The 13,967-nt window shown below is 48.6% G+C and overlaps 1 protein-coding gene across 1 annotated transcript in view; it reads left to right on the top strand.

Annotated features, from left to right (window-relative positions):
* Window positions 1–422: 422 nt before the first annotated feature.
* Window positions 423–13,967, top strand: part of TLL1 (tolloid like 1) — a 163,365-nt gene continuing 149,820 nt past the window's right edge. The window contains exon 1 of the mRNA XM_069493212.1: window positions 423–591. Within this exon, the coding sequence (XP_069349313.1) occupies window positions 423–591 (169 nt within the window). The remainder of the gene's footprint in view (window positions 592–13,967) is intronic.

Below are 13,967 nucleotides of genomic sequence, written 5' to 3' on the forward strand. Positions count from 1 at the left end.
CCCCTCGCCCCCGCCCGGAGCCCGCGGCCGGCTCCGGCGCGCTGATGCGCGGACCGCACTCGCCCTCGCGGCGCAGGCGGCTGGCGCGCGGCCGCGGGGTCCGGGCAGCGGCGGGGGCGCGGCGCGGGGGCCGCTGAGCCGCGGGGCCGCCCAGCCGCGGCCGCGGGAAGTTCGGCCGCCGAGGTCGCCCCGGCACCGGAGCGCCCGCAGCCAGCTCCCACCTGCCTCCGCCCGCCGCGGCCCGGCCGAGCCCCGCACCGGGGTGCCGGGCGGCGCCCGCCCTCCCCGCCGTCCCGACGGCGCCCGCAGGTCCCGGACACCTGCACGCCCCGGCCCCGCGGAGCAGCCCCCACCCCGCGCCTCGGCGCGCACCGCGGCCGCCGCACCCCAGCTCCCGTCCCGCCTGTGCTGCGGGGGAGGAGATGGGGCTGGAAGCGCTTTCCCCGGGGATGCTCCTGTGGCTGGTGGCCTCGGGGACCGTGCTCTGCGGGGAGCTGCGGGTCTGCGCCGGCCTCGACTACGACTACACTCTGGGTGTCGGCGAGGAGGACGGCACCGAGACGATCGACTACAAGGACCCGTGCAAAGCCGGTGAGTGCCTCCGGGTCCGGACGGGGGCGCCGGGCGCCGCGCTGGGTCTCCTGCGGGGGCGGTGGGAGCTCACCTGTTTCCTCTTCTCGCCCGCCGCCCCTCCCCCCTTCCCTCCGCTCCCCACCCCCTCCCCTCGGCCGCGAGCCCGAGTCGCCGGGAGTTCTGTGCTGGCGGGATCGCGAGCCAAGCTGCCGTCTCCCAGTTTGGGGAAATCGTCCTGGAGTTTCTGATCCCCTCTCCTCCCCCGCGAGACGAAAGGAGTCACGAACACAGCTGACTGCCGCAGGTCTACACGGCACGCTCGGAGGGCTCCGCGCGTCTGGGGAGGGCGCCGCCCCCGCTTTGTTCCAGGGCGCGGCTCGGGCGCTCCCGGGACCGAGGGGCCAGTTCCCCGGCTGGCTGGGGCTGGCGCTGTACCTGGGACGCCTCTGCTCCCGATCTGGCCGGGAACTGCAAGTGTGGGCTCCAGGCTCCAGGGGCATTGTGACAACCTTGGAAGAACTCATTTCCAGATGGGATTCCAATGCCTTTGCCCATTTAAAATAAACTGAAAACGAAATTGTTTAAAGTTGCTTCCCCATTCCAACTCCGTCTTCCTTCCTGCGCACAGCCCTGGGGACCGCTGCTGGATCGGCCTGCCGGAGCCGGCCTCGCGCCTCCCGGGTCCCCAGCGCCCGGCTCCCGCCACCGTCCGCACCGCAGTTCTCTCCCCGGGCGGGGCGCACGTGCCGGGGCGCGGGAAATGCCACGTGAGCGCAGCGCGGCGCCCGCCCGGCACCCGCGACGCTCCGCCTTCCCAGCTCTGTGGGGTCTAGGCGACCGAGCTCGGCGTGGACGCGCGACCAGCTTCGGAGACAAGGCCACACGGTGTTGGCGGCGGCCAGTAGGGTCGTCGGTGAGCCGGAGCACGTGCGCCCCGCCGCGGCGCAGGGGGAGGATGCGGCCCGGCGACGCCTGCGAGTTCGGGTCCCGCGTGGGCTGGCCGCCCGGGCCGCGCCTTCCTCACTCCGTGTCTGGATAAACCGTAGCCAGCCTCTGCTGGGCCCGTGTAGGCACACGGCGGGAAATGCTGGGGATTGCCCAGGGCATCTTCACGTGTGACGCATCGTCCCGACGCGGAGCGCGGAGCGTGGGAGTGTTGCGTTCGTGCCGTCAGACCTACCCCGGCGCGGCTCGCAGGCATTGGCCAGTCCAGAACTCGGTTCTGATTTAATTCGATTCTGCTTGTTCCCTCCGACCGCAGTTAACACTCCCTCTACTCTCGCGTCGGAGGTGTCCGGCCGTCCCGGGAGGTTCTGGGCAGCGGTGCCTGGAGGCCGCGCAGCCGAAGCGGGCGCCGCGCATCTCCCCGAGTGTGCTGTTTGCTAGGAAGTTTGTTGCGAACAGTGTTTGCCACTTGGTGAAAATTGTGCTTTTCTTGCTTGTGGAGAGGTAGAAATGAGGTACCGTGCGGTACGTCGCGGAATCGTGGGGGACAACGTCGATTTTGATGCGGCGAGTGCAGGATTCAGCCGCTGTCATACGAAGTATTCACACCGTGTGTCGAAACTCGCCTCGGGCACGAGTGCTTGGTATCCTCAGCTAGAACACATCTGGGGCAAGGAAAAAACCTTTAATACCATTTAGTTTTGAACATGACTATTGGAACTCCAGCAGCAGCAAAACCAACTTCTGGAGGATTATTACTCTAATTTCTCCCCTGTCTTAGTAGAAGAGTCATGCTTGTGCATTCTTTGTGCATGTGTGTGTGTGCATGTGTGTGCGTGTGTGTGCGTGTGTGTGGTGAGAGAAATAGCAGTGGTCCAAGTGGAAGGCTGAGAAGTAGGCACAGAATCTGATACCCACGTTAAAATTATCTACCCTGCATTTTCAATTTAGCGAAATAAAAGGCTTTAATTTACCATCTTGGCTAAAGACTGGAAAAAGCTTAGTGCCTCCCTTTTAGCACTGTGAACGACAAAAGTTACAGTAACGGGGGAAAACTAAGCAATACATTGGAATCCCAAACAAGAGTCCAGAACAGTTCCCTGAAGTGAGAACGGTGAGGACAGACCTGTGGCCGGCAATCCCGCAAACACGCCAGAGAAGGTGCTCTCCCGCCCTTGGGCACCTTCCACCTGCCCTTTCCAAGTAGCGGATTCCGGGCGTGGGCCATGGAGTGAGGCCCTTTCTGAGCTTCTCCGACAGGGCCCTTAGTGTTCCTCCAGCTACACAGTGGCTTGATGTCCTGGTGCCTGAGGCAGCTGTGTGGTTCCAAAGCACTTTAGAGTACTGTTACTTCAGCTGGTGTTCACAGCAGCCCAATAGGGTAAGAGTATGTTTATCTTCCCATTACGCATGTGGGAAAGAGGATGCTCAGTGAGGCTAAATATCGTGTTACAATTACCCAGAACTCAGTTCCAGGTCCCCTGGCTGCAGAGTCTGGCTGTATTTGAGATTCACGTTGCATTCTTAGCTTCCTTCTGAGGCCTTCCTTGAAATGCAGACAACAGAGATGAGTCCACGTTTGCCAGGAGTCCAGACTAACAGACAGTTACTCTCATGTCTGATGCGGGTGAGGCGGAGAACATGGCTTCATATTTTCCCAACCCAAATACTTGGGGACAGAGATCTTAACTGGTTTTTAATGTTTATCCCAGGGATGGATCACCACCATTAGGAATCAATAATATTCTCAATATCTATAGACTGTTAATACTACCATCTACAAACTTCTTTTCTAAACAAGGTCAAATGCATGCTACCCATGGAGAAACAGACTCAAATATAACTTGTTAAAAACTGTTCCATCTTTAATATATTTGTGAAATAGATTATAATTTGTGTACCTTTTAGAACTGTGATTTCAAGTTCATGAAACTATAGTAGAGAAAGGAAGCCTTGGATTAATTTGATTGAATTTTGATTTAAAAAGACATTTTTGGAATAAGTAAAAGTAGATGAGTTAGTGCAGCATAGATTCAGATATATTTATGTAGCCAAATCCATCAGGATAGAATATAGTTACTTTATTTCTCTATGTCAATAGATATACACGGAGATGCAGATAATTCACTGCAATGTCTGGCTGTCTTTCTTCAGTGCAGTCCTGGTCATCTGAATATGCAATCAGATTACTCTTACTCTCCGGTTGGGAAGGGTCTCCAGGGACCTTGGGAAGCTGATGCTGCAGGAGCTCAGTCCAGAGCAGAGGCGAGGTGTCCTGTTTCACTGTTGTACGACGTCAATAAGTGTTAATCTGAGTGTTTGTATCTGTAAAGAGCCTGGCAAATTCAGCTTGCAAGTTAATCTTCTGCCAGATCTGTGTAGAGGTTACCTGGAAAAGCAGAGCCCTGATGAACTAACTCTATGCCAACGCCCCCTCTTTCCTCCTTTCCTTCCTTTCTTCCTTCCATCCCTTGTTCTTTCTTGTGTTTTTGTATTTAAGGAAATATTAAGAAAGCTCAGGCAATTGAACATATACTGTCTAATAAGGGAGACTGAAGATACTAGTATTTTTGAATGGTGGGTAGAGGCTTGTAAGACTGAAGAGGTAAAATGTTTGTCCAGAGGGGATCCTTATTCTCTGTAGATATGTCTGAATATCTTGGGGGGAAAAAAAAAGACTCTCTACCTTGAAGCTCCTGAGTAAATGACTCCTTTTCTCAGGGAAAAAAAAAACAAAACTCCAAGCATTAAAGGTCAGTGACTTGCAAGGTTAAATTTGCCTTTACAGCAGCATCTACAAGCCTGTTTATATGGAAAATGGCTTTTGGCATCCTAGAGACTTCTACCTTCTGCTTTTCTTCATAACCAGTGCCCTGTTGTCCTGGTATACTAGCTCTTTGGATAATTTTCCTAAGTGTATGGTTTCTAGGTAAGATTATATCATTCTCTTGGTCTCGATGTTGTACTTGCTAGCTGGACTGGCAGCCCCTTAGGTGTGCGATTTTAGAATTTGATGTTCAACTGCATGTCTTTATTCTTCATAATTTTAAACACCCAAATGTTTATTTCTTAGTCTGCATCTTGCTAGACTGTGGAGCTCTCACTTTTAAATGAATTTCTTAGAGCTGTGCTTCTCCTAAGCAGACTTTTCTGTTTTAGTTTTTATTTCTCAGATTTTGAATTTCTTTTCTCCTCCTGCCTCTGGTGCCAGGTCAGAAGTGACCAAAACACAGGCTTGCAAGAGGAATGGGTAAGGTGTCATGCTCTGTGTGCCTGAATCTGCTCCTCATTCGCTAACTGTGATTCTCTGGGCCTTGTCCTGAGGGCCCGTGACCATATTCGGCAGTTCCTGTTATTAGGTATGAAAAAGATAGATTTTTTTTTTTCTTAAATGTAATTTCCTCAGACTAAACCAGCTCTAAAGCTCCTTTTTTTTTTTTTTTTTGGTTACAAAGTCTCCTGAGATCTTCCTACTTTTTGTCTCTGGAGAAGATAGTGTCATTTGCAAATTCTAAACCCAACTGGGATCCCTTTTCTTAGCTGGTTGGTGTACTGATGCGTGGGGTTAGCCTTTAAATTCTTCTGGAACCCAGGTAGATAGTATCAAGTGCTGACGATTTACCGTCATTCATTTTAGAATATTAGTTTATTCTAATAGTGCCTTAGACCCATCTGCTTATAATATTTAAAACTGGGACCCTCCATAAGCTTTTCTGAGAATGCTTAGAAAAGACAGAGGCAGATAATCCATTTAAAATGAGGCCCTGCATATCCTGCTGGGCCATCTGGTGTCTGGGTGGGGGGCTGTGCTGCTCCCTCCGCTGTGGGACCCTCCGGGGCATCTTGCCCAGAGCTGGGCGGGCCGGGAGGGCTCAGGTGCCTGGCGGATTCCTGAGCATGAGGATTTCCTCTGCTGGGAGAGTGTGAAGCTTCTCGCAGTTCTTTCATATTCCCAGATCTGGAATTAATCGTGGACTTATCCTTCCTAAATTGAGGAGTGGAGAGTTCTCTCCCCAACCCCGGATACAGCAAAATGATTTAGCAATATGACCTAAGTGGTTTATTGCCTTTAGTTGCGTATTGAATAATAACACCTGGAGAGGAAAATTAAAAAAAAAAGTATAACCTCAAAGCTGTGGACTGAATTGCATAGAATGTGTTCTTTCCCAGAAAGCAGGAGGAGGGAACCCCTTGCTTGTTTATTTAGCCCTTGCCATCCTCAGCCTGAAAATGGGATATTGACCGCTGGGTTTGGAGCAGTTGTGGGCTGGCTAATGGACTGGACGGCTTGTTTTGTCAGCTCCTTGCAAAATGTGTGCTAATCTTGTCAAGCTGTTCTCAAGAGCTGACTACATATTTGTATTAAGAAGCGTAGTGAATTAGGTGTTAATTGAAATCCAGAAAGTGAAGTAAGGAGGTGTGTATCTTACTCTGCTCTTATGCAATTTTCATTTATAGTTTAAACTAAAAAATTTGCTATCAGTCACATTAAAAAAGTGCTTGAATAATAGTAATTCTAGAAAGTCAAAACCATACATTAAGTAGTAGGTCCAAATTAGATTTCCCAAACAAAATCTAGTTTTATATGTTAGTATGCTGCTCAAAGCATTGGACTCATTGTTCAAAAAAGACTTCAACGGTTTTTAACACACTACACCATTTTACAAATCAAGGGCGTGGTTACGGAAATAGAGATAAAAGCCATGTATTTGCTATCAGAATTCGATACCATCTGTGTTGTTGATGGCATTCGGTTTGCGAGCTGGGGAGGCGGGGTGAGGGGCAGAGGGTGGAACGGCTCCCTCATTCCTCACGTGTCTCGGGCATGTCACCTGTCAGCACAGGGCCGTGCCCTGCAGAGCCACCTCCAGCGCTCCTGGCCTGGTTGCTGTTATCAGTGTCCTCTGAGCTCTCCCGTGGCTGTGAGTGGGTCTGACGTGTTTATTGGGATGATCTCAGGCTCTCGTGCGGTGTTGGAAACAGGGTGGCATTGGTGCGGTTGACTGACCATCCGGAAAGATGAAACCCGGCTCCCCTGCCCTGGCCTTTTCTGGTCGGAAATGCCCGTCAGTGGAGGGTTTGTGGTATTTCGTACAATGACCTCACTGCGGGGAAGTTAGAACCTTTAAAATACCCCAGGGAGGAACGCCACGGATACCTAGAAAACAGCTGATGGAGAACATTCAAGCAGAGAATGAGTCCTCGCACATCCCGAGAACCTCACGTGTCTAGGAATCGTCCTCATGACTCACGTCATATGATCATAGTCCACATTTCACATTAAAAAACTCTAGGGTCTCCTGCCTTCACCATATCCCTGTAAATTAACATTATTGTCCCTTTTGGACACATGAGGAAACAGACTCAGAGGGGGTCGGTGGCTGGGGTGTCATCACAGGTGGCAAGTGGCAAGAACTTGAACTTGGGTCTCTGTGTTTGAAATGACGTTCTTTTTCTGAAATCCCTTCCTCAGGCTCTGGAGCCGGCCCCGATGTGGCGAGACTGTCTGTTGGAGTGACGGCGTTTGTGCCCTGGGCACCGTCCGTTAGGATTTTCTCCACTGCGGATGCCCTTGCCCTCAGGGCTCGCGCTGTGTGAGCCGCACACTGTTGTCAGAGTGAGGCCGACACCGCGTCACCGCACAGCGCAGGCCCTGCGTTCTGTCCAGGGAGGGTCCTCTAAGTCTGAGAAACTACAAATGAAATGCCCTAGTCGTGTGTGAAACGACTCACTGTGGCGGGTTTGGGAAACGTCTGAGGGCTGAACGATGCCGGGGGACGCTCCGCGTGTTGCCCCGAGAACGTGGCCTGGGACGCAGCCGCGGGCTGGGCTGGGTTTGCTGGGATTCGGTGGCTGGTGTCCCGCTGCTGGCGCGGGCCCTGCCGCTGGCATGCTAATGTGTTACATTGTTTCACACTGTACATTGGCTCCTGAGTGTTCACTGAATTCGTGATTATGAGCTCAGGCAAGTGCAGAACATCCTGTTAGACGCCCTGACTCAGTGGTCCACAGTGTCCGCTCCGCACGTAAATGATGTGCAGATGCCTTTGAGAAACAAATGCGCTGTGTGAAGTTACTCAGATGCCTTCATCCTTTTCAATCCTAACTTGTTTAAAAGCCTCAAGGTCAAAGGCTTGAAGACTTGTCAGGCTAACAGAGTTACATACACCTCTTGGAACTCCGGCCTGGTTTCCTAAGGGTAGGAAGTCTGGCACACCTGAAGTCTATACTCTATGTAATATTGACTATGCAAGTATTACAGTTTCTTTGAAGGAAACATGTTACCTTCAGCAAATTATCGTGTTTTCTAAGAGGAAGAATTCCTGTTTGTACTTGTTTTCTAACAAGTGGGTAAGAACAAAATCTGCCTCTTTCTTTCTACCTAAGAACTAGGGGAAATTTTTCTTTTCTGTGTGTTTATTTTTTTAGTCCCAGGAGAAGAAATAGTGTTACTATATATCTGGACCTGTGTGGAATGTGGCCGGCAGGCAGGCTCAGGCTTGGGGTAGTTGGGATTTGCCACTCGGATTGGGTACTAGAATTGGAGACCTCAGTCAGGGAGCTTGTGTGTCTGTCGGGACAGAGACCTGTGAGCAGTTTGCAGGTGAGCTGGTGACCAGAGTTAGCAAGTGGCAAGAGGAGGGTGAGCATAGGATACACCTGCAGTGTGGTCCACGGAGAAAATACTGGCAATAGGCGTGACTCTGTAGTCTGTGTAGTGGAACTCAGAAGTGGAGAGGTCTTCATGCTCCAACTGTGTGCTCCAAAACCAAGCATCCCATGTACATCTCACCTCTGTCCTGAGTGGCGTTCGTATTTTCAGATAAGTCGCTTTGTGTCACCCAGGGTAGAATCAGAATTTGAATCCAGAACTCTGGACTCTGTGCTGCCACAGTTTCTCCCTCCCTCCCTCCCTCCCTTCCATCCTTCCTCTCTCCCTTCCTCCCTTCCTTCCTTCCTTCCTTCCTTCCTTCTCACACATTGGAATTGGTTTCAAAAATTATTTTTTAAGGTTTCAGAGAGGCAGAATAATGATCTGTTAAACACTTGGGCTTCGCAGTGAGGGGGACGTGGGTGCTAATACGGACCCTCCTGAATGGTGACTGTGTGGCTATTTAACCCCATGATGTTTCAGTTTTCTGATTTGTAGATGGAGGTGATGTTATGATCCTCTTGGTGTTGATGTAAGAATTAAAGGAATGTAAAGTACATATCACTTTGGAATGTAGCAAACACTGTATCATGTTTAATCATGGCAGTATAAAGACTATGGGAGTATAAATATTGAGGAAGATTTTTTTTAATTGCAACTACTTATTTGTGGAAAGATGATCTTTATTAAAACGTTTGTAGGATAAAGGTCATTTTTGTTCTCATGCCTAAACATACCTTCACATGTCACATGTCAAGTCTTCTAAACCTTTTGATTGAGAAGATAAAAGCCCCATGTAGACCTTTTTGTTTGAAAAGATGCCAGAGGCACCCGGCAGAAACACCTCCTACGTGGGGTTCTCGTGGCTGTTTGCTCGCACGGCTGATGCACCCAGACACGCCGGCAGTTGCGATGCAGATGGACTGAAGGTGGACGGAGCCTTGGAGATGCACCGTCTTTCGGCGATTTCTGGTTCAGACTTTGTTTGCCATCTGATGTGAAGAGCTCACACACTCACAGTGCTGTTTACACAGGGCTGAGTGTAGAGCGCGGCTCTAGACTACAAACATTCATTAATTCCTTAAACATGTATCAGGCACTTGCCAAGGAGGAAACGTGGGTTTATCCCAGGCGTCAAGGGCGTGTGGGCGAGATGTGGTGTCTCGCGTGGCTGTTTGCGGGTGGATGACAGTTCACATGTGAATAGTTGCTCATATGTCAATCACATAACTGTGTGCTTGTTATTTAATTCAGCATCTGAAATGGACACTATTATAAATCACGATAATCTGAACGTGTGTTCTTACACGTTATCCCTGGAAGTTTTTTACTCCAGTTATGTACAGATGGCAGCTTCGAGGGAGTGTTTCGAAGCCTCTGGTTTGGCAGGGACGGGATGGGAGGGAGCAGCCCGCGGTGACTTGCGCAGGTGCTGGGGAGCAGCCTGCATCAGCAGTTGTGACTCCCATGTCCTCTGGCCCAAACAGCTTGATTTAAAAATTTCAACTTGTGGTATTTTCCCACAGGGCATAGTAGAGCACGTTAGTCTCCACACTGTATCCTTGTTCTTAAAGACAAGGTATGTGGTTCACTTTTTGTTTGTGTACAGGTCCGGAGGAGCAAAACCAAACAACAATAGCAAATGAATATCTATTCTTTTTATTTACACTATTCTACTGTGATTTTGGGGTGAATGTAACTTTTGCGTTCTCTAAACGGTCTGGGCAGTGGCTGGAGACTGGAAACAGGCTGGACGGGCCGTCAAGAGAAGTGAGCTCTGGTGGCTCTAACGTCGTGGGTGCGTGTGTGTGTGTGTGTGTGTGTGTGTGTGTTAACCCGACACCCTTTGGTTTTCCTAGAACTCAGCCCCTGAGGCTTGGAAATCTCTAAGGCGCTCGAGAGCCTCAGAGCTCTGTGCGTCCTGCCGTCCCTGGCTTACAAGCCAGAGCTCCTCTGCAGCTGCAGGAAGTTGCGGTGCCGGCGAACCGCACGTCCACAGAGCGGAAGGGGAAGTGCTCTCGGGTCTCCTGGGTCAGGTCACTCTTGCTCAGGTGTTTCAAGGTTGCAGCCAAATCATCGCAGCCACCAGGCTGCAGCGGCAGCTGACCCTGCAGTTTCCCAACTTGTCTTTGCCAGAATTAGCTTTGAAAGCAGTTTATGCCTAATTTTCCATCTCTCTGTTCCCATCTCATTGTATCAGTGAAAAATATTTGCAGAAAAGAGTGGCAAGGTCTGCAGGCCTAGCCTAGGCGCTTGTCAGAGCGTGCGGCGGCCTCACCTGTCCTCAGGGTCAAGGTGCGCAGTCGGGTTGTGTCTCAGGTGCGCTGAACTGGGGGCTAGGAAAGCGGAACAGGGTCACAGGACGGGGAAAAGCCAGTTCTCTCAAGTTTGAGGTCAGCGATCCTGATGGAGAGAGCAAGAGCTGCAGGCCACGAGAATGAGAAACTGTGTGAAAGTTTTTGCTTTTCCAGTTTAAAGCATTTTACCAAAAACATGACCCTTTAACAGATATATCCTTATATTGATTAATCATATGTTTCCTTGAAAACATTCTTCTGTGTGGCACAAGTGTACGTTGTTAATTATCTACATAAAATTCAATTTCATAAACCTTCAGTTTATTTGAATTATCTAGTAAGGGACTACTCTTTTTGTCATGTTAACTTATTTTATATTGAATGTTTTTTTTTAATGAAGAGTCTAAATTTTCTATCAAATTATCACCAAAGGAAGTTTTGATCTTGAGGCTTCTATAACAGTAGAGAATGAAGCTCAATAGGTATTAATAGTGTGAATCTAAGTAGTATAATTTAATTAACAGAGCACTGGATATTGTGTAGAAGACTGAGGAGTAAATCTTGGCTCCTCTGTGTTTAATTATATTGTCTTTCTCTACCCACTTAGTGCTTCTGAACTTCAGTCCACTTGTCTGTAACGCTGGGGTAGCGATCCTGGTCTATAAGACATGTAAAGATTACGTTTATAAGTCCTTAGTAAACTGATGCAATCTACCATGTAAATTAGTACAGGTAGAATTTTACACCTGATCTGTTTCAGGTACATGCTTGGGGGGTACAAACAAGGTGTATTCCCTCTTGTAAGGATTTCAATATTTGCAGAAAAAGCAACTAATATCTTAACTATCAATATGAAAATGCAATAAACAAAATACAATTGTCCTTTGGTATCTGCTGGGGTTGGTGCGGGAACCCTGTGGATATAAAAATCCGAGGATGCGCCAGTCACTTATATAGATGGTAGAGTATTTGCATATAAGCTGTGCACATCTTCCCATGTGCTTTAAATCATCTCTCGATTACTTGTAATACTTAGTGCAACGTAAATGCTATGTAAATAGTTGTTATACTGTATTTTTACTTTGTTTTTTCACTGTTGTATTAGTATTTATCTATTTTTGAGTATTTTCAATCAGCAGTTGGTTGTCGCTGCGGGCAGGGAAAGCCAGCCGTACCCTGGTATCGCAAACGCATCAGTTACATTTGGGGTAGAGGAGGGTTCTCGGGGAAGGGGCCCTCTGGGCTAGTTCTTGAAGCCCTATAATGTTTTTCTTAGAGAAAATGTAGGGCAAAACTTCAGAGTTAAATAACTAAGATAGAAGCTATAGCTATAAAGGTTCATGAATTTTACGCAAGTACAGGCAGTGGCAAATAGTCTAATGTGGACCAAGCAGAGGGCATGGAAGGATTTAAACTTGGGCAAGAAATTTTTCTAGAAGATACAGTGTAAAGGGTTTTAACGCCCATGGTGTGGCCTTGATCCTGCCGGGGTGGGAAATGGCCTTACCGAAAACGCAAAGCAGATCATGGCTCGATGACAGTCAGGTTTTATAAAGATGAGAAGATGCAAGGACAGTCTGGGGAGCTTGGTGGCGGAGTGAGGAGCAAAGACAGTCTGGGAGCTTGGTGGCCGAGTGAGGAGCAAAGACAGTCTGGGAGCTTGGTGGCCGAGTGAGGACCAAGGGCAGCCTGGGAACTTGGTGGCGGAGTGAGGGACAAGGGCAGCCTGGGAACTTGGTGGCGGAGTGAGGGACAAGGGCAGCCTGGGAACTTGGTGGCGGAGTGAGGGACAAGGGCAGCCTGGGAACTTGGTGGCTGAGTGAGGGACAAGGGCAGCCTGGGAGGTTGGTGGCGGAGTGAGGGACAAGGGCAGTCTGGGAGGTTGGTGGCGGAGTGAGGAGCGGTGGGCAGGAGACCCCGGTTCGGGTCGGGGTGCAGGTGAGCCTGGGGAGCGCTCGCATGGGGACCTCGGCGGTGGTCACAGAAAGGAGGGAATGGAGCTGAGATAACTGGGACTGACTGGCCGTGGAGTGGGAGCCCGAGAAGGAAAGAACAGGGGAGACGACGACGACTTCTCCCTGGCTCCGTGCCCTAGTGAGTGACGGACGTGACACGGATGAGCCAGATAAAACACACGGGATTGAAAAGCAAGTTTGTAAGCTAAGGAGCTGGTCCCTGGGACTTGCATGTCATTCCTGACATTGGTGTCACGCTGCCTGGCGGCGCTCTTCAGGGGAACGTCGGTCATATGTGGACCTGTGTGTTCCAGTCGCCCTGCAGGTCAGCTCGTCCGGGCTCACTGCTGAGATTGTCATTGGAATCTCACTGAGTCATGGGTGAGTGCAGACAGCATTGTTTCTCGATATCGAATCTTCCGATCCACAACATGGTCTCTGTACCTGTACTTGTTTATGCCTTCTTTGAGCACTGTTTGATAAATTTTTATAATAATGTTTTTATCTATAGATTTTTTGCATGTTTTTGATAGATTTATTCATGTATTTTCTATTTGATGACAATGTATCTTTTTAAAAATTTCTTTTTAAATCATTTGATGCCATGAGTAGAAATGTATTTAATTTTTGATATTTTTATCCAATATCCTTGACAATCTCTCATGAATTTTAGTGACTTATCTGTATATTCTTCATATAGGCAATCAGATCATCTGCAAATAAACGTATAGTTTTGTTTCTTCCTTTATATACTGTATGCTTTCAATTTAATTTAACTTTTTTTGTTGTGCTCTGGTGACAGTCTTCCAGTGTTGCACAGAAGTGAGGACCGAGGCTAGCTTGCTCTGCTCTCAGTTTCAAAGGGAAAGCTTCCAATCATTTATCAGTTACTCTATTTGGCATCTTTTTTTAAAAAAAAAACAACATGGATACCTTTTATCAGATTAAGGAGTTCTGTGTTTACCGAGATGATATAATTATCCTTATTTTATCATTTAATGCGGTGAATTAGAATAATTTACTAATATTAACCTACTTAGCATTCCTAAGCTGAACCTAGTTTGGGCATAATGTATTTTTTTTTTTAATATCCTGTATTTAGTTTTTTGTTATTTTGTTTGGAATTTTTGTTTCTATGTTCGTCAGTGAAATTGACTTGAAACTCTCCTTCTCTTACTGTTCTTGGGTTTTGGTGTCAGGTCTGTGTTAGCCTTATAGATACTTTGGAATAATTTGTAGCAGATTGAAATTCTTTATTGCTTTAATAAAGCTAAAAGAGATTTCTTTTGTTTCCATTGGATGTCTGTGGGTACTAACAGCTAAGGGTCAGTTTCAGCTAAATTATCTGCTGGAGGGCATTAGGATTTAATGTTTTGGGGATGGCTTTTACTTATGAGGTCTCAGAGGATATTTCTTTTATCCCCTCCACTTAGTTTTCAGGCTACCAGAAAATCAGTTTTGTGCAAGTATGGTGAATTTAATTTTCATTCTTCTTCCTGCTCGGAAGCTCCAGGTTTGGGAGCCCCAGACTCTGGGGGTCGTTGT

The sequence above is a fragment of the Eulemur rufifrons genome, chromosome 18 (assembly GCF_041146395.1).
Source record: "Eulemur rufifrons isolate Redbay chromosome 18, OSU_ERuf_1, whole genome shotgun sequence".
Classification (NCBI taxonomy): Eukaryota; Metazoa; Chordata; class Mammalia; order Primates; family Lemuridae; genus Eulemur; species Eulemur rufifrons.